The 21932-nt window shown below is 38.5% G+C and overlaps 1 protein-coding gene across 3 annotated transcripts in view; it reads right to left on the bottom strand.

Annotated features, from left to right (window-relative positions):
• Nucleotides 1–21097, bottom strand: part of PEX5L (peroxisomal biogenesis factor 5 like) — a gene marked incomplete at its 3' end in the record, with an annotated part of 37790 nt that extends 16693 nt beyond the window's left edge. The window contains exons 1-6 of one of the 3 annotated variants that reach the window (XM_082056132.1): nucleotides 21014–21097; nucleotides 19562–19600; nucleotides 6328–6439; nucleotides 4313–4522; nucleotides 3066–3192; nucleotides 1798–1894 (exon numbers count right to left, since the gene is read on the bottom strand). In XM_082056132.1, the coding sequence (XP_081912258.1) occupies nucleotides 1798–1894; nucleotides 3066–3192; nucleotides 4313–4522; nucleotides 6328–6439; nucleotides 19562–19600; nucleotides 21014–21082 (654 nt within the window). In that variant the 5' untranslated portion in view covers nucleotides 21083–21097. The remainder of the gene's footprint in view (nucleotides 1–1797; nucleotides 1895–3065; nucleotides 3193–4312; nucleotides 4523–6327; nucleotides 6440–19561; nucleotides 19601–21013) is intronic. The other 2 variants (XM_082056133.1, XM_082056134.1) reach the window with 2 other exon arrangements.
• Nucleotides 21098–21932: the final 835 nt, after the last annotated feature.

Below are 21932 nucleotides of genomic sequence, written 5' to 3'. Positions count from 1 at the left end.
AGTGAATGAAAATACTATATTTCTAAGGAAATTACCTAGAATAAGAACATAATCTCACTTCAGGTCAGTTCTCTGCACCACTAAGAACCAGTTTAACAACACTTCCTAGCTTGAATGGATCAGAAGTTTGAAAAAAAGCAGTTTATGATAAAAACAAACAAAAACCCCAAACAACCAAACCAAACCAAACCAATCCGAACATGGAATAGAACAGAACAGAGAAGAATTCCATACTCAGCTTCTTTTTCAAGTTGGGTGATTCAACTTTGCATTTTAAAATTTTGAAATATCAGTCATTTTATGAAACAGTATGGAGCCTCAACTGACTGTACTTACAATGAACTAAAAATGCAGATTTTTGCTTCTGCAGTTATTCTAGTGGAAGATAAACAGGAAATAGACCATATAAAGTGGAGATGTTATATACTAAATTTGTAACTGCTTTTACAAAAAGCCTCAGCACTTAAATTCCGTGACTGTTTACACGATTTACGCCCATCTCGGCTGAGCACAACCTTGCTGGCATTTAGATTTATTAGGCTGCAGAACAGCCAACCTCCTAGAAAGGGGTTAGAGGTACTTAAACTGGACAAAGCACATACAAACACACAGTCCATATCAAGTGGATGATATTATGCAATAGGTCTTTTCCATTACTAAGATGTATAAATCTATGGTACAAAAAGGAGATATATCATGCATTACAACTAGTGTTAGGCTTTCCAAAGGGAAAAAAAAAAAATCCTCTTTGTAATGTAGACATGGTAGGGAAATAAAGGAGACTTTTTTTCCTGACCAAAACACAGGAATGGATCCCAATAAGTGGGTTCTGTTTCTACTTTCTGAAAAAAAAAAAAGCACAGTCTCAGGAAAGACACTTGGAATTTTAGTGTCTCATTTTTCCATTTTCAAATGAGGCTATTATTTTCCATTAATTTCCAGATTTTCCATCTGACAGAAAGGTTTTGAAGTCCAGGCATAAAAATAGCTGTGGAAGAGCAGAAAATGATTTTCAACTAAAAGTTAATCCACCAAACATCTCTGTCTTTCCCCTGCCGGCAGCATTGGCTCATCTTGACATTTTTCAGATAAAAAGTAAGAAGCAGGAAAGAAGGTGTGTAAGCAACCTCATCTGTGTGAATGCATATATAAATGCATGTTTGCACATATATATGCATACATGCTTGTCTAAAACCATCCAACCCTAAATAGTCATTTCTATAAGATCCTGTCCATTATACAATATGACAGTGGAACTGGGCCAATCTACACACTTTCAGCCCAGATCTCTCCCAGAGCTCCTTTTCCATCAGGAAAAAGTCCTTTGACCACACTGTGGCTCTCCCACCTGTGGAGGTAAACTGCTAATGAACATTGGTCTAATGAATCCTTCCTGTATTCCTGAGCCATCTCCCAGTTTCGGGGACTCTGGGTTGACCAAGAGCCCTTGAGAATAGATAAATTACAGGGAAATGGAATCATAGAAGTTTGAATTTCAGAACTGGAGGAAGGGAAAAAATGTGATGTTGTAAATTTTAGTTTGACGCTTTTCTCTCTGTACAGGAAGGTCACAGTTCACTGCAGTATTAAGCTCTGAATGTTTGAGATGCTGAAATAGTTCAGTTAGTTTCATAACATACTAATTTGGAAGCTGTCTGAAGATTGGGCTGTATGAGTCTTTTAACAGATGATCTTGAAAATATCGCTTAAAAAGTTCTTCCAGAATGTGAACAATTAGCCAGTGGGACAATTCCTATTTGCCTTTTTATTGTTAATAAATCTACCAAATCCTCTTACCTGTATTGAGGGTGCAAGTTCTAATTCTGATGTCGAATCAGAGTCCAAGGCACTCTTGACATTAGTCAGCTCAGACTGTGATCTGTTTTCTGTGGACCTAGAAATAATGCATTTGTATTCTCATCACTGCACACTAAGACATGCTGCCTTGTCTTTCAGCTTCATTAGCACATACTGATTCGTCAGGTTATTTCTTTTAACAGAATGGTTTAACTTGCAGTTATCAAACGTGCCCAGGCCCTTCTCAGTGTCCCACTCTTACATTTTTCAGTTGCACAGAGGCAATAGTTAATACAACAGGGAAGAGTCAGGCCTGATTCACCAGTAGAGCCCTGGGTGTATATTGGCATTAAACTATTACAGTATAAAGGAATGAAAACTTTGCCTCTACCACTGGGCTTCTATTTCATAGCCAGGCAAAATGAGCTCAGGCAATGACACAAGACTGTACCTGCAGTCAGTGTCTAAGAATCAACCAGCACGTTACAGGACTTCACCTTGGCATGTGTGCATTTTTGTGCCACAATATCCTAATATTGTTTCTTCCTAGAAAATGAAGCCTTATAGACCAAAATCGAGTTAACGGAGCAAAACTTGTGAAAAGCTCTGAGTGAATGAAACACTCAGATAAAGGGCAGGTTAAGCTACAGGATAAGCATCATTTGGTCAGAAAACTGCTTCCAGTGTATGAAAATGCTAATTATAGTCATGCATAATGTAGTGAATGAATGTTGCTTACAAATCAGGAAGGCAGGAGAATTAATCTACGTGAACTGTTCCCAAAGGAAAAGTCCAATTCTTCCTCATTTACGTTCCCTGCAATTTCAGTTGAGCTGCACGAAAGAGGTAGTGCTTGGCTTGGGTATTTTTTCTTGCCTCTTCCAGTTATACACAGAAATCATGCCCTCTTGGTAGTGAAACCAAAATACACCAGATATCCAATGACTGTCAAATCTCTGCCAAGTATCCTTTTTTACTCATGTTACTCCCGTGTTTGTAATTGGTTTTGGATCACTGCGTATCTCTGTAGAATTCTCACCACCATTTATTCAGTAATTGCACCTCCTACTTTTCACAACATTAAAAATTGCTGGCAAAGTGCCATTTTATAGTGCACTAGCTTATGATACATTGTCCAAAACGTCTGCTTGAACACATTTAATGTACTCATAACAGATTTAATAATATGACTTGTCATCAAGGGAGCTTTCTGTGAATTAAGAGAGCTGGACTGGAAGTATTTTTAAGAGGAAAGCAAAAAGTTGTACCATAAAAGTTCTTTTGATGGAGCTCTAGATGATGATGATGTTCGCTCTGTAGAAGGGTGGACCTTGCTACTCCTATCTCCATGAAAACTGACGTCATCCCATTTCTCTAGCTGTGTGTGAATATCAACTGAAAAATAAGAAAAGGAAATATGAATCTTCTAAAGAAAGTACTGCAGAAAACTCTCCTTTGTTAAATATAGGTTATAGAGAAAATGGTGCCATCAAACACTGTATGTTAATTAAGGTCCAAACAGAAATGTTGTGCACCTTTTTAGTTGATAGTCTGTGAAAATATTTGGGAATTCATAACGTTTTTCTAAGTCTATTAGCATTAGTGGTCAGAATGTCAGTGGAACTCAGGACTCAAAATCTGTGTTTGTATGTAATTTAGACCTGTTGATAAAATTATATTAAGTATCTAATAGTTTTGAATATCTTTAATTTCCTAATTGTAGTCAAATCATAAAAATACAACTTCTTTTAGTGACTACCATTTAAAAATGCCTACATAGGTAACTGAATAATATATTCAGTCATATGTTGGACTTGCTTTGCAAAAATCAAAAGTTCATCTCCTGTTTGAAGATAAAGTTCTCAAAAAGAATTTCTGTGCTGATGAATGGAAATCTCGCTACCTTGGTATAAATTACATTTACCTTGCAAATTTCTCAGTTGTGGTGCAAGTAATTTAGTTTGGATGGAACTAAATTAAATTCACCTTTTCTAAAGCTCATCTATAGATCACGCTTGGCAGGATATTGAGTTGTGTTTAGGATTTTTGTCAGTATGTATAAATATGGCTCTTTTGTCAAGAATGGATTTTTTTTTCTCTTGTATGCATAGATAAAGCAATATTTACAAATATAATGTGTATTTCTGACATCTGCAGTTCTGAAAAGGACATCCAGTATGGGCTGCCTCTGATTTGTGTCTTTTACCAATTTCTCATGATACCCCTACAGATTTTTCTATCATTTTACTGACCCTAACTAAATTATTTTTTAAGAATCTTTCCAAAACTTTACTTGCCCATTTAATGACAACTTCATAGGTATAATGGCAAAGGCAAGAGTGTTTACAGTGACAAAGTATTTCAGGTAGTTTATAATGTGGAACAAAGGTTACACCCCCTGCAAAAATGTGGTGCAACAAAAATCCTGGTGTTGCTCATTACTTTGTGATAGTAGCAAGGAGAAACTTGTGCTAAGCAAGTGTCTGTAGCACTGCTGAAACAGCTACACTCTTACCTAAATCTAGTGAAGACTTGTCTGAAACTCTGACAGTCTGGACCTTCTGCTCAGTATCCACACTGATAAGGTCAGAATTGTCTGTCTTCTTTCTGTGGGTTGAAGCTTTTAAGCCTTCACTTCTTGATGGATTCTCTGATTTCTTTGCTTTGTTTTGGTTTTGTAAGACAGGTTCACTGAGATCCAAGAGATCCAGACCTGTTGATAATACTTAGAGACAAAATGTTAGAATTCAATGTAGTTTTAATTCAAATAGCTCTCTTTTAAAAATGTATTTTATTTGGAAAAAAATTACTAGTGTGTTTGCATTTGACTAGAATGGATGTATATTTTCTGGCTAAAGATGATGACCAGCCTATTCAAATATGACTATTGATTTCAGGTGCTTAACTGGATACAGTTTAGAAAAGCCTGATTTGCATAAAGGCTTTTCCTCTGAAAAGGACTTAAGGCTGTGGCCTTACTCCACAGTTTTTCTTATGTTGTGATGGTTGCCTATATAATCAAGCTTTTGGATTATATTTGGTTTAATCTTATGACACATCAAGTCCTGGTACCAGCTGCTTAGGGCACTGCTGTTGTGCCATTATGGAAAAAGCTGAAGAGTGGACAGCTTCTTGACTGGACCTCTCAGGTCATAAAGGAATAATGGTATGTTTAGTAATCATTTTTACTCTTCTTGTTTTTTGTGTTCTGGGGTATAAATACTGAATATAATTATAACTTCTATTGCTATTTCTATTAAGGACTACCTCAGTATAAAAGGCATGTTCAGTTGGAGTTGCTTAAAGAGTAACATTTCAAGTTCTTTAGCGCATAAAAGACTCGCTCTTTATCATCTTTTTATAGGGCAGGTGCTTTTGACAGATCAATATGTATTATCTCTTGCAGTGCCTTATCTGTGTTCTTGGTAAATCACTGAATTTCATCAGTCTTCATAGAATAAGATTTTTTTGTTATTAAATAAATCTAATTAATCCTTCCAATCTCATAGATATTCAAGGCAGATATAGGATCTACAGATACTTACTTTTTTACAATAAACACAACTCTTAAACAACCTGAAATGTTTCTACTCATCCCTGTAATCTTTAGCTATATATGAAAGGAAAAAATATTATTTACAATAGTTATTTAATTCAATGTTCCAGTTTTTGCTACTAGAACCTGCATATTGCTTTAGACATGTATTAATTACATGTGAAGATGATCACCCAGCTGTCAATTATTCATCTTAATAATTTGCATGTACATAGATTTCAGTTAAATCCCTTCTAACAAGCCAAGTCATTTTATGAGACAGCAATAGAAGCTGGTAGTGCTGCACTGATTTTAGTGCATCTCAGCTGATCTGCTCAACCGCTTTGATCACCTGTGCACAAATACTCAACAGGAAGAGGCCAGTTTCTAAAAATGCTTCCAAAGGACAATATACTCCAAACATGGTTGAGTATAATTCAAAAGTCTTTTAGGATTCACTCTCACTTTTCATTACCTGCTCTACTACTTTACCGCAACACAAAGGAGCTCAGGAATGTGTTATATACTTTCACTAATAAAGTGTCCAAACTCAGCCTGGACGAACTGTTCGATATCTCCTCCCTTTTCTCCAGCATCCATACAAGTTTTTACTAAAGAAACCTTTCTAGAGTAAGGAATGGGTTTGGTTAAAACCAGACTAATTGTGGCTTACTCATAAATTGAAATGTTGCAAAAGCAAAGATTGAGAATTGATCAAATGATAAGTACTTCCTGCTGAACTTAAACAAGTTCCCTTTAATTCAACTCTGGATATCTGCTAGAATACATGTGATTTGCATCACATCAGATTTGCCCTCAAATGTAATGGATAAAGTTTTTTCTACTAATAGATCAGGCAATTATAACTTAATACCAGCTTGTAATTTTGCGCAAATAGTAAAAAATCAAGAAATCACTTGACAAAAATGTACTGAAACTAAGATAACACTAAAATTATTTCTCTCTAGTGAGGGATAGTAAAGAATCTTGTTTACCTGCAGTATTTGATGTTACAGGCCTTGCCACAGCTTCTGGTTTAGTTTCGCAGAGAAAGTCATCAATGGAGGGGCTCAGAAGGGGTCTGCTTTCTTGTTGCTCATTCACCAGCTAGCAATGAAACAACCCAGGGTCACAGAGTGTTGTTGGGATGCGGAATTTAAAGAAATAAAACATTCTTACAATATCATGTGCTTTATTTTTGGTTGTGAGAGAGTAAGATATTGCAATTAGAAGATGCACATATAGCTCTGGGCATAAAATAAAAAAATTAGCCACTCTTTTGGGGCAAAATTATATTCCAGTTCTATAAACTGCACAAAAATAAAGCAGCAAGGTGATTTTTCCATAGCAATTATTGCATAATATTGCTTACAGGGCTAAAGTATACAGGGCCTGATGTAACTCCCTTCAAATCAATGGGTGAATTTGGCCTTCTCTATCACCAGGAGACTAAGCAGGGCTTATTTAGTATTCGAAAGTGGTCCATTTTCCACCAGTAACGTGCCTCCCCACAGAACATGCACGTTACCATTTCATCTATCAAATATGGATTAGCCCATTAAACAATAACCTGCCGAGGCAGAAAACACTTCTCTGCAACACAAAGACGTATGAATGGCGGTGGAGGGATCCTGATGAGTGTATGAGCTTCCTGCCTGGGTTCTGACTCTGTGAAGACTCATGATCCAGGTTTTATTTATGAGCAGTTTTCCCTTTTTATTGGAATTGCATGATTGTATAGGTTTTCGGTTACCTAAAAGAAACTTTGTATTATAGGCTACTTCATGTATTAGGGATTAAAAAGACAAAACAGTAAAACAGTCTCATAAATAAAAGTCTCCTCTCTGCAGTCTATCTCTGATTGGAGGGTCAAGACCTGAGCTGAGCTGGATGGATGCTGATGGTGTGGCCTGCATTTACTTTAACAGTCCTCTCTGCTCTTCTTCTCTCCATTCTGTTCTCACTGGTTTTCCATGGTTGAATTTTCAAAATTTTAGCTTTTAAATTTAGGATGCTAACACAGATTTAAACTGGCAAAAAAAGGTATTTAGTCCTCCTCATTTTATATGTGTTAATTACTGGCATTTAGCTACTCCAGTAGCAAGACTGCCTTTGAAGTTATTACAGCAAAACAGCTTAGATTTGCTGTTGTTCAGTACTTCATTTCTATCTTACAAAGTTGCAAGAAAATACTGGAGCTATTTAAATAAAAAGTCCATTATTTTGATGGATCAAACATTTAAGCTGGCACCTAGTGCTGACTGACTGTATAATATGCGCATTTACTCATTTGCCCAGGACCTTGCAGTTTTGCACCGAAATACCAATTTACATGAGTAACACGGAAGCCAGATGAGTGATTGCCTGCCCAATCGTGTGCAGCAGAACATGCAAATGTGGGCACTTCATTTAGAAATCTGGAAATGATACTGTCCCGGCCTGTAATTCAGCATATGCTAAACCCAGATTGCAGGTGCACCTTACAGGTGACTTAATCATGTGGGTTTTTAAGTCTCCAAATTGATTGTCCAGGTTGCTGTCTCATTCAATGCACAGAAGTTCCTTGCTTAATTTCATAAATCTCAACACTTGACTGGAAATTGCATTTATACCATCTGCACACCTTTGATTGCCATTAAAGGTGCCTCAATAGGACCATGTTATCTCCAGGTCTGTATTTTTGCCTAATATTGATATTCAAGACTTAAGAGGACCTTATTTTGCTATTTATTATTTGGTGTCAGTCCTTACTTATTTCTGTTGGTGAAAAAACAAAGGTGGATGCCTAGTTATTTCTTGTCCAAATTACTTTAATTATTTTTAAAGTTTCTTTGTGATCAAATCCACATCAGCAAAAATTGCTTGAATGCATTTTTCTTTTTGCATTTATACATCCCATCTTAGGAACCAGCATCACTAACAGCTGCTGCAACAAGTTGCATATTCGGGTGAACATAGCATCCAGCAGAAAGATTGGGAAAGCCTCTGGATCAGCTGGATCTTCAGTGATCTATTCTGTGATATACTAAGAGCACAAAGGAAAGTCCTGCAGGCGGACATGAGGGAGGAAAGGAGAGGTTCTATAGCAATCACTGTAAAAGTAAAATCTTCATAGAAAATATTTTGTTTCTGTATCTATAAGAGTGTATCAATAGTGTACATTATTTCATAAGATTTGTATGTTTTGAAGTTTCCCATTACATTCCGTGGAAATGTTCTTTAATAGGTGGGAGAAGGAGGGAATGAAGAAGGGTTACGAGAACCCAGGCAGCCAAAATCACTCACTGGAGACAGTGAAGAATATAAAATCTGAAGACCAACCGAAAGGCAATTTATTGTCTGAAGCTGTTCCGGGGGCATGGGGATAAACACTGGGAAGAGCAGCAATAATGCTGAGAATCAGAATTGTGGAGAGGAGGGAAACCAGAATCAACAATGATGTGAATTTCTCAAGGGTTCAAGTGAAGTATGAAGTAGCAGATGTCTGGTAAATATTTTTTTCTTTTCAAAGCTGGTTATCACATCCCTAGAAATTTCTTTATTATGTTGCTTATATAAGGAAGACCTGCTCAACAACAGGCTTTCATTAGTTTGTACCAGCAGGTTATTGTTCAAAGTCTCTTGATAAAATTCTACCATTAAACTGAAAGAAGATTGGTGGTAGCAGCCACTTCATCAATTTTGCTGGCAAACGCCAAAATTTAATTTTGTTGTGTCTTCTTTCTGCTGCATTTGCAGCAAGTTCAATTAGGAGACAAATAGATTCCTCTTCTCTCCCTTACTTTGTGAACATATACACTAAATTCATCAGAGGTGGGCCACCCAAATGATCAGAGGAATAAAGAATGCATTTTACAGGGAGACTAAAAGAGTTTGATTTGCTTATGCAAACAAAATGAAGATTGAGTAGGAATATAATTATTCTTCATGTTTACATAAAGGAAGAGCGGTTAGATGACTTTGGAGGAGGAAAGTTATTTAACAGCTGTTGAGAAAGGGTTGCACCACAACAAAGAGATCCAAACTGCACATGAATAAATCTGGTCTGAGAATTAAAAGAATCTTTCTAGCTATCACAGCAGTGAAGTGTATGAGCATTGTGGGTTTTTTTGGTTTTGCTGTGTTTTGTTTGTGGTTGGTTTTTGTTTTTACAGCAGGGGGACAAAAAGACTATTTTAAATGGCTTTTGGCAAGCTTTTTACATGTCTGTTTATGATGTGATTGCTTTTGTGAAGTGAACTGTGGCCCAGAGGATCCCTCCCAGTGCTGTGTCCTAAGCTCCCATGACTAATGACTGGAAGCTGTAGGAGTGTCTTGTTAAAACGATTGTTCCTACAAAAGAATAATCTGCTTTCAACTGAAATATCTGGATCAAAACAGATAGCAAATAGTTGATGAAGTCTACTAATTCTCAAAAAATACAAACTACATATATATAGCAGTAGAACATAATGGAAAAAAATATGTTTTTGTCATGAAGCAGACATTTCATGATGAATCAAACCTCAATGCTAAAGAGTGCCATGAGCTGATATTTTTGCTGTAGGTGAGCGGGCAGTGGGGTAGTTTGTGTCATGGCTGTGTATGCAATGCCACTCAGTAAATCCTCGGTCTCACACTTGGAATTTCATTTTGCTGCCTCATATGTTGTACCAAATTTATCCCTAGTTTAACTCTGCTCAAGTTATTAGAGTTATATCAGGCATGAATTTGGAGTAGTGCTATAAAACATTCATGAGATGAAAACTATTATCTATATTAAAGTAATAATTTATGGTTCTCAAGCACCTTTCAGGGTGAATATCACAGAATGCTTTAAAACATTCATGAATCAAGCCTGGCACCACCGCAGAGCTGAGAACTATTATCTCTACGTTGCAGAGGAGAGCAGCAAAGTGAAATTAAGCAAGCTGCCCAGCATCACCCAGCGCTGGAGCAGGAGCCTGGCGGCTGGCGCTGCTGCTATTGACATGCGCGGTGTTTGTACACACGCCAAGCGATACAGACTCAGCCTGTGAAAACTCTTCATTTCTGAGTACTAATTGAGCCAGTGAATGCCATAAATCCTCATAATGGCTCCAATAACTTATTTTTTGTTTATAAAATCAATTTTAATCAAAGAAAAAACCCACGCACTCCTTTAACTGAAGGATATCTGAAATCTGCGGCGGGTGATACTCCCTAATTCTAATACATCTGAAGAGACCCATCCGTAGTATAAAATACTCCTAAATTCAAATAAACTAATTTTCCATGACTGACTTCTGCTATTGGACAGCACCACAGAAAAAGCTGGGGGGTGTGTTTTGGTTTTGTTTGTTTGTTTTATTGTTTTTTGTTTGTTTTTTGTGTCTCGTGGTTTTCTTTTTTCCCCTCGCCCCAATACTGCTATTGTTTTGTTGTTGTTGTTCTGGAGACCATATTTGTGTTTTTTTGTGGAGGCTGTGGGAGAAATACTGGGAGAGTCAAAAGTATCACCTGATGTTTGATATGAGCCCTGCTACTTAAATATATAATTAAAGTAAGGATTATTTAGTAGAGAAGTGAGACGAGGTGCAGAGGCCAGGTCAGACAGTGGCCATTGTGCTGGGGGTCATGTCTGCCATGCTTCCCCTCAGCACAGGCTGGGCAGTCCTACAGCTTAGTGTGCTGATGGAAATCACCTGCTCTCCATTTTCTGCACCCCAGCTGTCTGCATTTATTTAGCTGATGTACTATATCAGCTGCCTTTGCTGCTGAATTTTAGTTTGGTTTGGCCAGTGGTCTCTGTGCTGCTGCGAGGAACAGGAGGAGGAGGTGGCAGCTTATGGCAGTTCTTTCTCTGGGAGCTCCTCAGGCCTGAAGGGTAGGTGGGGGACCAATTAATTGTGCTGGAGCTAAAAAAAAATCAAACCCTGAATGGGCCTGGACATGGGTGTGCTGTGGTAGGAGGGGAGATGTTGCTGTGGAAGAGGCTCTGTGCTGGTCCCCTGAAAGGGAGTGGCAGCTGTGAGAGGGCCCCTAGATAATATCCAGCTTTGTGTCAGGTTCCCTCAGTCACCCGCCCAGCACTCTTCCTCTGCCCTGCAGTCACCCCTAACCTCTCCCAAGCCTTATTTTCTCTCCTTGTTCTCCTAGGGTTGTCCTGCCTGGTAAAATACCTTCCTGGAGCCGTAGCCCCATGGAATCTCTTCAAGGGGGGCACTGCTCCGGGAAGCCTGCATGGGGCACCCAGCTGCTGCCATGGTGGCAGCTCTGCCACCCTGTAAAAACTTGTTTTCTGCTCATCCTCAGGGCATTTGGTTCATGGTTTTAATGCAGGTGCCTCTTACAATGCTGGTGTTGCTGGTGGTGTGTTTTACTGTGCCAGAGACAATGTGAGATTATGTCTGCATACAACTGCTGTGGCTTTGGTGTCGGTTTGCTCCTAGTCTACATCTTATGTTGTAGTAAGAAAGTTATGGAACACCTAGGGAGTAGCTGTTGTTTTGTGTGTTGGTTGGTTTGGTTTTGTTTGTGTTTTTTTAAAAAATAAATAAAGAGGGCATGGGCAGTTGACAGGGCTCTGTTGTGAAAAGTTTCCCCAGAGCAGCTTAGTTTGGCCTCAAGGCAGAAGGAGCTGCAGCACACCTGGTGCTCAGGGGACCAGCTGAGAGCACCCGTGTCTTACCCAGCGTCGCAATTACAGCTGACTTTGTTCATCTGCCTTGTCTGCTTCTCTTCTCAGAGTGCTGGGCTCACTGTGGGAGTGCTGGAGTCCACCGAGGCTGTCAGTAAGGTATAGTCCTGACATCAGATTGTATATGCTGTCTTGCTACATTCCTGATGTTGATCTGTTTGCAGTGCACAGTGCATGTTCATTTGCCTTTTTTTTTTTTTTTTAATAATGTTAGTAGGCTGTAACATAATGCTAGTCTTTAAGATAAACTATTTGGAATCTAAATTGGGGGGTTCCAGCCAGGCATAGGCAGCTAATTAGCACCTATGTTTTGAGCACATAGTGAACTAGTTCTCTTAAATTAAGCACTGAAATTCCTTCTATGTTCAATAGGGAGAGATAAATGCCTAGAAAAGCAACTCCATAGGGAGATCTTGCCTGCCTAATTTATGCTGTCCCTCAGGAGGCTCTCAAAGGCACCTCGCTTTTCCACTGGCTGTATATGGAACTTATTTTAGCAGGACTGGTTCAATGAGCACCTAAAATTTAGATGTAATTAGCTACCCAAGTTAGTTGGATTGGATTCTACCCATTTGGTCACCTGAGGCTGACTGAATTACTCAAGGCACTAATTTGGGAAGCCTCAAACTACTGATGGATAATCCCCTGTATGGTTCAGCAGGCTGGCTGCTCCTGGGCACCCACGTTTTGCTGTACTGCCCGGTCTGTGCTGGTGAGAGTGTGGCTGGGCTGCTGACTGCATCGGTGAAATGATCTGACCTAGAAGGCTCAAGGTGTGGTAATGCACATATGGTAATGAGCACAGGAGAAAGCAGGAATCTTTTAACTCAGATTTTATATTGGATATATTATATTTTTGAACTTTGCTCTGAGGAACTTGTTTGCTGCTTGAGTGAGACTGGACAAATAGGTGAATGAGTTAGATTAATTTGAGTAGTTTGTAAGTGTTACACTGTTCTTTTAACTTAGCCAGAGGCATCTACTGAAGCACAAGCATCAATCGCTAATTCATTTGTATAATACACAGCAATGGTTTCTTGATGGACAGGTTCTCTGCACCTATCTGTCACACTGTGATCTTTGGTGGCATTCATTACAGTAAGAGAAAACAAGTGAATTCATTTCCACTTATTAGCTATTTCAAAAAACTCATAAATGGGAACCATAACTAGAAATTGAGGTTATTGTTCTCTAGAACATACTGGAAGTGTTGGCCCACCCATTGTGTCTGCAGATTGTTATCTTGGCATGTTCACTGAAGGGAACTCCTGACAAAAATCGCTAGGCTTGTGCTAAAAGTTCAGATTGCATGAGCTACGTTTTTATCTGCTCTTTTGGCATGTTTATAAATATTCTACAATTAAAATTACCACATCACACACTTTATTTACTATTGTATAGTAAGTGTGATCACTTTTTGCATCATCCTTGTGCCAGGGTCATACTTTTTTCCCCTCACTCTAATGCGAATTTATGTCCAAACGAAACTGACATGCCAGCCAAATATTTTGTTTTCACAAGAACAGAGAACCAATTCACAGGGCACATGGTATAATTGACTGCCACCAAGTGTGAATAGCAGGAAACTCTCAAACTGAGACAAACTCATTTCACCCTCCTGCAGAAGGCAGTTTTGTGCTGCTGCCTCTCTGAGGACTCTTGCTCAGCAGCTGGTAACCAGTACTCTGTTGCTAAGTGGTAGGAAGTGTATGGAGTGGCCTGTGAATCAGAGGTGACAATTTCTTACCTGAAATCACACCAGCCAAGTGACCCCCTAGGGCTCAATGTGAACAACTGACAGGGAGCTGGTGTGAAGTCAGAGAAGCTGTGGGAGGATTACTATGGACACCATACTGGATATTTAAATTCACATGGCAGCTGTGTTGTTGAAAACTGACGCTTGATGCCTAAATTGGTGAGTGATAATGTGCTTATATCGCATATTCCTAACCAGCAGTTGCATTGCTTGGTGGCAACTCTTGCTGTGATGGCTGTGTCACAACAGCATCCTATTTGGGTGCTAACCTATACAAGTTATGGTGTACTGTTGCAAAGCAGAACTAAATATCTCACAGTTCACCATCTCCTTCCCTCTGTTCCTCTTGGTCTGGCTAAAGGACACTAAACATGGAATTGTAGTTGTCTGGCTCCTGCATTTTGGCCTCATTCCAGCAAAGCACTTAATTGTGTTCAGCGAAACTCAAGGTTAAGCGTGTGCCTAACAGTCATGCTGGATCAGAGCCATAGAGCAAGGGGAGGAAACTTGCTCTTGTGATATTTGGACTGTGACTGACAATTTGGCCTTTACCGCTCATGATTTACTGTAAATCTGTCTGTTGCATTAATGTCAGCATGCTCTATTCACTTTTAAAGTAAAGGATGCTGTTTACTAAACCGAAGTGCCTCCCTTTCCTGGGTGTTATAAGATTTTATTTATTTGCTTTCCCTCACTTGGCTGTGCGTTGTACTTGTAGCATTACCCTGTGATTTGTGTTTTGGCCTCTTCCTTTACCCATATCACAATCTGAAGAACTACCCTACAATGCTGAACAAAGACAAAATTAACTCATCGTGCTAGCCACTTAGAGATCATTAAAGTAATATCGTCACTAAGAAATGACAAAATGTTATTTTAAAGAAATTATTTCTGTACTGTTAGTTACTGGAAGTACGTAGTCTGTACTCCCAAAATGGCCTGCAGGTTAACTGAGGGAGTAACAAATCTGACACGTCCGCTGAGTAAATGCAGGTGGGGAAAGTCTTGCAGAACAGAAAACCTGCAGAATCCAAGGTTATCTGTTGAGAAAGCTCCAAAGAAACCTTTACTGTGGGAGAAGGCACAAGTGTGACAGCGTCTGCAGGGACCAAATGATAACTCATGGTGCTGGATTCTGTTTTCTGTATTAATTATTGAAATTACTTTTTGTGTGACAACAGCTGAAGAGGAATTCTGACTTTGAGAACTACAGCTCTCAAATGCTTTTAAATAAGGTGCAGGGGACAGAAACTATAGGACTCCTGTTCCACACACATTGCAGGTGTTAGATTTGTACCCTTGCTGTTTCTCTAGGGGCAGCTATGATGATTGCTTACAAAATATTAGAGAATTATTTACTGTTTTTCATTAGCTGAAAGTGAAGAAGGCCGCATGTACAAATTCTTTGTGAACCACCAGTGACCCACAGGTAAGTTCAAGTGTCAGCAGTTGTGGATTGTATAGGTCCGCATGCACTATTCTGAGTCTGGTACATAATCAAATGTCAACTTAGATGAAAGAAACCACTGCTTTTTAACGACCAAATCTTCATGCTATAGCAGTATGAAGACTGTGAAGACGAAGATGAGAGAATTAACAATATCAGATATGTCACAGATTATCACAGAATTTAATTTTTGTAAAGCTTATGCCATTCCTACTGATCTTCAGCCAGCCTTTGTTCATTTCCCATGCAACTGAAGTCATCTTTTACTGTACCTTTGCTGTAGCTTTGCATATAAGCTGTAATTATTTTGAAATCACACAGATTTATCTTGTCTTTTTTGATGGATTTTTCTTTTAAAACGGAGTTCTGTTGCCTGTCTAGAACAAGGCTGTGGTTTTGGATGCATTACTGCGGGCAGTCATAGGCAGCAAGTCCTAATTTCTTGTTAAGTTACCCAGGCTTTCTCCCTAGGGATCTGCAAGGCATGTGCATTTGCTTTGAAATGTTTTTGAAGATTGAAAAGCCTGAAACTTAAAAGCTATTTGTGAGTTTTTTGGACTTGCAATTCAGTAGAACAGTTTCACTGTACAAACAGTTCTTTGAATATAGAAGAGCTGTAGTATATGGCTTGCAACTCCTTCACAAGATAATATATTTTTACTTAGCATTCATGAATGAAGAAACAAAAAATTTCTGAAAATTAATTCCTATTCATAAATAATAGTAAAAAAAAAAAAACCCAAAACCCAGGATTAAACTGACATTATTTACAAAAAAATGTTTATCCAAATAGTTCTGTGCTTACGGAATGCCGAGGCATTTTAAAATGTATGAAAAAGTATAGTTAATTTTTTTTTGTTTTAAGAAAAAATCACACCATCAATTCCCATGGCAATTTCAAATTAAGACTGTTATTTCATGGAAATGTATTTAATTTATGTGACAGAGAAATCTGTATAACTTTAGGCAAGCAGCCAATTTATGACTTCTAAGCATATTGTCAAGGCAACTTCATTATACTCATGAGACTATTTCTGCTGAAATTATGTGTACTGCCCTAAAAGCAATAATAGTGTTGAACAGTATTTAACTAGGAGGTAAAGAATCAATCAATATTTGTACTGCTAAGCATGCATTTATTAATTCTGTATTTTTTTTAAGTCTTCTTGTATTTACCTTTTTTAATAATAGATGAAAAAGAGTTATCAATAGGACTTAAGTGTCCACTATTAAGCTACTAAAAATGTTTACAGTAAATCAAACAAGACAGATTTGAGATGTATGGAAAATACTTATAATGAGTTTATCATTAATTCTTGAAATAGAATATAAAAATATGATCTGAGGTCAGGTCGTCCCAAGATCAGTGAGGAAATTGCCACTGTTCTCAGAGAGATGATTGGGATGTACAGTGAATTATCATAGTCCAAACTTAATTATTGTTATTATCTTAAACTGGCATGATTTTTGCCTTTTTCTACATTGATGTGTATCAATTACTTAAATTGGAGTAAATTCCTATTTAGATTGGTATAAAAGAGAACAGAAGCTAATTACATTCCTTTAACTTTCTGTTCTACTGTTACAATGCTATTCAGTAAACATTTCTGGACTGGGCTGTAAGGCACTGCAAGTCTGATGCTAAGAAGCTTAGAATGAGAATGATTGATTCAAATGGGGCTGTTAACTCGTATATGGAAAACTGTGATTATGCAAACAAATTGATCAGAAAAATCTGCTAACAACGTTGGGAGCTGAGTATCAGTTTACTTGGTTTCCTTTACAGAGTTGCAATGAAGCATTTGAAAGATCTTCTGTCAGACTTTTAGAAACTTCCCCTCCCAAAAAACAAACTAAACCAAAAAAAACCCCACAACCCCCAGAACAAAACAAAACCCCAACCAGCCAAGACAAAAGAAATCAGTGGAATTTAGGCAGTAGAAGGGTTTGAGTATTTCACTCATACACCCTTGAGCAACTATAAATAGGCTTGGATCAAGAAATGCCATGCAAATTAAGTTCACTTAAATAATAATAATAATTTAAAAAAATTCCTACTCTGAATACTAACTAATAGCTCATAGAGAAACTTTTAAAAAGTCTTAAGCATCTGGTGGAGTTAATTGGGGTGTAGTAATGAAACATGTTTTTTGACAACTTGTATGTTGTAGTCTGCGTTTTTTCATGGGATAGGATGAATTTCAGCATGTTTCTTATAATTTCACCTTTTTCAATTTCATCTCTCCAGTTCAAATTCTAAAACTAAGTGTTTTATAGGTTAACTTTTTAAATCGTAAGCAGTCAATGTTAAAATTGTAGTCTGAGCAATGTCTGTGTAGTTCATGTAAATTCTAAGTAGGCAGCTCCCATAGTTTTTCAGTTATAATCACAAGTGGGGGCAGCTTTAAATATATACTTTGCATTTCTTTTTCTCATTGGTGAATTTTTTATGGACTCTCATTTCTGTCCCATATAATACCAGAGTATATCTGCCACAGGATCATCTTGGAAATGAATCACCTCCTGCAGGTCTTTTTTCTTTCTATTATCTTTATAGGGATCCTACCGGCACTTGCTTTCCAATTTATGTACTCTAATGAGGAATCTAAATTAAGTGTGATGAATCTGAGACAAATAATTCTTGTGACAGTGTGAGATTTGTTTGTTTAAAATCAGGCAGGCAAGGTATTTAACTGCACTTTTTTACTGCTCAGTAAAGCAGTTAATGATATTTTAAAGTATAAGTGTGAATCGAAGTACTTTATTCAATCAAATCTTTTGAAGTCCACTGACCTGTAGTAAATTGGGAATTTCATAGCTGACTGTACAATTAAACTTTGACTCCAGGGGACATTTATGTTTAAATTTCTCATTAGAAATTCAGTCTGAAGTGAGCTTTTATTCTCCTGACAAATGCAAAGAAGCTGTGAAGAGGTTAAATAGAAATTTTATTTTGGAAATCAAATCGAACCTTATGCACAGTTTTTCTCCTTTATTTCTTTGCTTCAGTTAGCAGTTAACTTCCAGTTAACCTTTGAACCTTCAGCAAACTTTCTTCTACTTTTTCTGGGTTCTATTAGTATAAAAAGCCTCTTTTTTAATTTGTTCCAGTCTCTTCTGGATTATCTTTTCACAGATAAAGCAAGACAAGAACGTAGTATAGAGTTATGTTCTACCAAATCCAGTTAGTACTGAAAGCTCACTCTCTGTTGATGCTAGAAATTTAATATTTGGCAAGTACTGAATGCTTTCTCACAACAATAAAGTGCTTTTAATTAAAAGTAATTGAGATAGAATCACAAAAAACAGATACTGAAAGGCCTACTCAATTACCAAGAATACCCCTCTGCTTGTTGTGGTAGACTCATCACTGCTGGGATGATGGTCAGGATTCCCAGTTTTGCCATATATTGGCAGACTCCTCACTGGAGTCTGCACGTTCATGTTATTTGGAGATTTGCCTCCAGATCTGATGATGTGAAATAATACCTGATGATATAAAATAATCTGTGAATTGGAAACTTCATCAAAATTAAATTCACAGTATTTATGTCAGCAAATAATTGTCATTTCTTACAAGCGGGGCTTTGCTAAGCGCGTAACAATAAAGTGCGAATATTTATCTGACTAGTTCTGTGTTGGGTATGTTTTTAATACTTTCCAGAGGAAGAGAGAAAAAAAAGCGTCTCTTAAAATATAAAGGCAGGGGCTTCTCTACATTGTTACTATTTCAAAATGAGGATTTAGAGTCTGTTCTTTGTGTATCAGACTGCTTCCACAGTCAGACATGATTAATCCTTCAGTCATCAAAGATTGTTAGAAATGAGAGGCTTTATTTTTTTAAAAACTTTTCTGAAAGCGCTCTATCTGGGCTCGATCCTTGCATTTTACTTGCAGGTTTCTTGTCTAGTTAGTTGTAGGGATGGAGCAACATAGACACCTAATGTATCTCGTTCTTTCCTGAGAGAAACACAGCTGCCTGTACTGGGTATGGTGGTGGTGATAACTTTGGAAGGACCAGGCTTTGTATTTATGACCCAATTTAATCTGGCTTGGGAAACTTGTTTGCAGCCAATTTGGAACCTGCATGTTTCACCCTGTGAGCAGCAACCACATCCATCTGTTTCATCATGTAAAGAGCAGAGACAAACACTTTGGATGGTGATGGCTAAATGTATATCACAATATAGCGATGTGTTATTCTGAATGAACGGGCTGAACAAGGGGTTTACACAGACACACTAAAGAGGAAGCATCTCGAAACAATGTCACAGCCAGACGAATAGGATACAAATGAGGTATGCAATATGGTAGTATAACTGCACGTCACACATACATGATGCAGAGATGGCTATGGAAAATACTCACTTTTTCACTTGATTCTGCTTCCTTTTGGTTTCTGCACCCCTTTGGTGCATAGCAGGGAAGTAGGTATTTGTGTTTAGTGGAAGAAATTATACTGACTAACAGACACAAGCATTTTACTCATAAATTTATCACAGACTATTGCTGAGTAGACTGACAGACAACCACAACAAATGGTGCATAACACATCTGAAGAAACCAGGCTGAGCTCCTGGCCCTGTTGAAGCCAGTGGAAGTTTTGCACTTTTTTAGGTGGTGGGGCTGTGGGGACAGGGGTCAGTGTTTTATATTGGCTTATTGTTTTGTTAATCATTTAGCAGAAAATTGAAAATGATGCCTTAAAGAGACCATCTTTCATGTAGTTACTTCATAGACATGGCAGTCCACCGCAAACAAAAGATGGTGTTCAACAGGGGCTGAGGAGATCGCCAGACCTGGTTTCCGAAGTAGATGATGATATTTCTACAACGTGTGTACGCTAGTGCAGTGCGTCTGTGATGCACTCCAAGAGGGCTATGTGCATCCTAAATACCTTCACAGAAATACAGTAGCTGCTATCCTAAAATATGAATAGAATAAAACAGGATTGTGGATTTTGTTGAAGGCTCTCACATAAGAACTACTTTGTGGTTCAATTACTTCCGTTAAACCTCCTGTTGAGAAGGAATAACTTGTGTGCGCTAGAGATTAACAGTAAAGGAAATGCACTTGCTTGGGGAACAAATTCATGAATGTGAGCAACAGAAGGGAGTAAAATCCACTCCTGTAACGAGATGGAAGTGCTGTGTGTGTCAGCATTCAGTCACTGCCTTCAGTAAACTAATGAAACCACCTAAGGCTCAATGGGTGCTGCAAGGTGTGAGGTTTAGTGTGATGGCCTTATGTCCTTCCTTTGGCTGAAGTTGTAGAAATGAAAGCAAAGGGGGGGGCAAAATAGCACATTCTTACTTGGACCAGTAGAATCCCAGTGAGAGCTTAGGGATGGGATGTGAGATATTGAAAATGATACTACTGTGAAGTGGTGGTTTCTAATTTTATATATGCATTGCAAATGGATATTTTATATCTGCATTGCAAAAGAATATTTGTGGAGTACATTGATGTTTTAAATAACTTTCTAGTAACTGACATACACTGTACTTTCTACAAATCCCTTTATTTAGGGAAAAAAAAGCGTTTTTGTTTAAGTGTTTGTGTCAAAACATCTAAACCCCAAAGCGGTTCCATTATTGACCCCACGCTAGTTTTCCCCGCACTGGTGTTGGTGTGGGGTCCCCTGGCAGAGGGGACCCCCAGCAGCGCTGGGGCTGCCGTGGCACCGAGGGGACACAGGGGCCGGGCCGGGGTTCCCCTCGCTCCTCGTGTGCCACGTTCCGCGTGGGGCTTTGGCAACTCCCGCGTGGCCGTGACCCGCGTGGTGTCCGCGGCCTCCTCAGAGCCCCGCGCTCCGCCCACCTGTGATGTCATAGTAAGGAGGGGCTTTTCTTCTGCAGACTCCTCCCTCGGAATCTCCTTCATCACCATGGCAACAGCCTTATCTGCCGCCCTAGAGCCTTTCCCCTACAACAGCGAAATCAACAATGGCGCGAGTCAGCAGCGAGCCCGGCACAACCGCGCCCCAAACACACCCCAGAACCATCCCGGCCTTAAACTGACGGCGTTTACGGCTGGAAGCAAAGCTTAGCTGAAAGTAGAATACACAGTCTTAAAAATAAAAGTAAAATAATAACTTATCTGTGAAGCTGTTGGTTAACAGCGCAGAGGAGTCTGGCCAGAGTCTTGTGACTCGTTGGAGTTGCCCCAGTGAAGCCAAGGGGAACACGGCCCTGCCGTGTTTAATTACCTAACAGTTTGCATCTGAAATACCTGGGTTTTGCTTAAAAATAGCATCAAGCTGATTTCGCAAGTAGAGCACAGATCCTTGGAGTTCACTGAGGCAAACTCGCCGTGAAATTTGAATGTATAACCTGCAGGGCTGAGCCCACAGTGTTTATAGCTCTAGTAACATTTAAAAAAAGCAATTTACAACATATAAACAGTCTGGGTTTTTTGCTAACAGAATGTACGGAGCCAAATTCTGCCATCATAGGCATTGCTACAGTTCTCCCAAGAATGGTCATTGTTGTTGAATTTACTGTAAGGATTATTTTTTAATTTAACATTTCATAAAATTCACTTAATATATCGTAAATATTCAAGATAAAATATTTTAACATTATTTAATATTTCAGCCAAACAAAAAATTCACTAACGTTATGTGCAATACTCTCTTGGAAGCCACACTTTTTATTTAAAGAGGATATTTATCTTCTTGAGTTCACGTGGATTTCTGTGTTTTGATCTCTCATGCTCTTGCAATTGACAGAGAAAGTCT

The sequence above is a fragment of the Streptopelia decaocto genome (genome assembly GCF_964273445.1).
Source record: "Streptopelia decaocto genome assembly, chromosome: 6".
Lineage (NCBI taxonomy): Eukaryota > Metazoa > Chordata > Aves > Columbiformes > Columbidae > Streptopelia > Streptopelia decaocto.
Note: the sequence above shows the minus strand (reverse complement) of the source record. Positions and strands in the feature narration are given on the sequence as shown.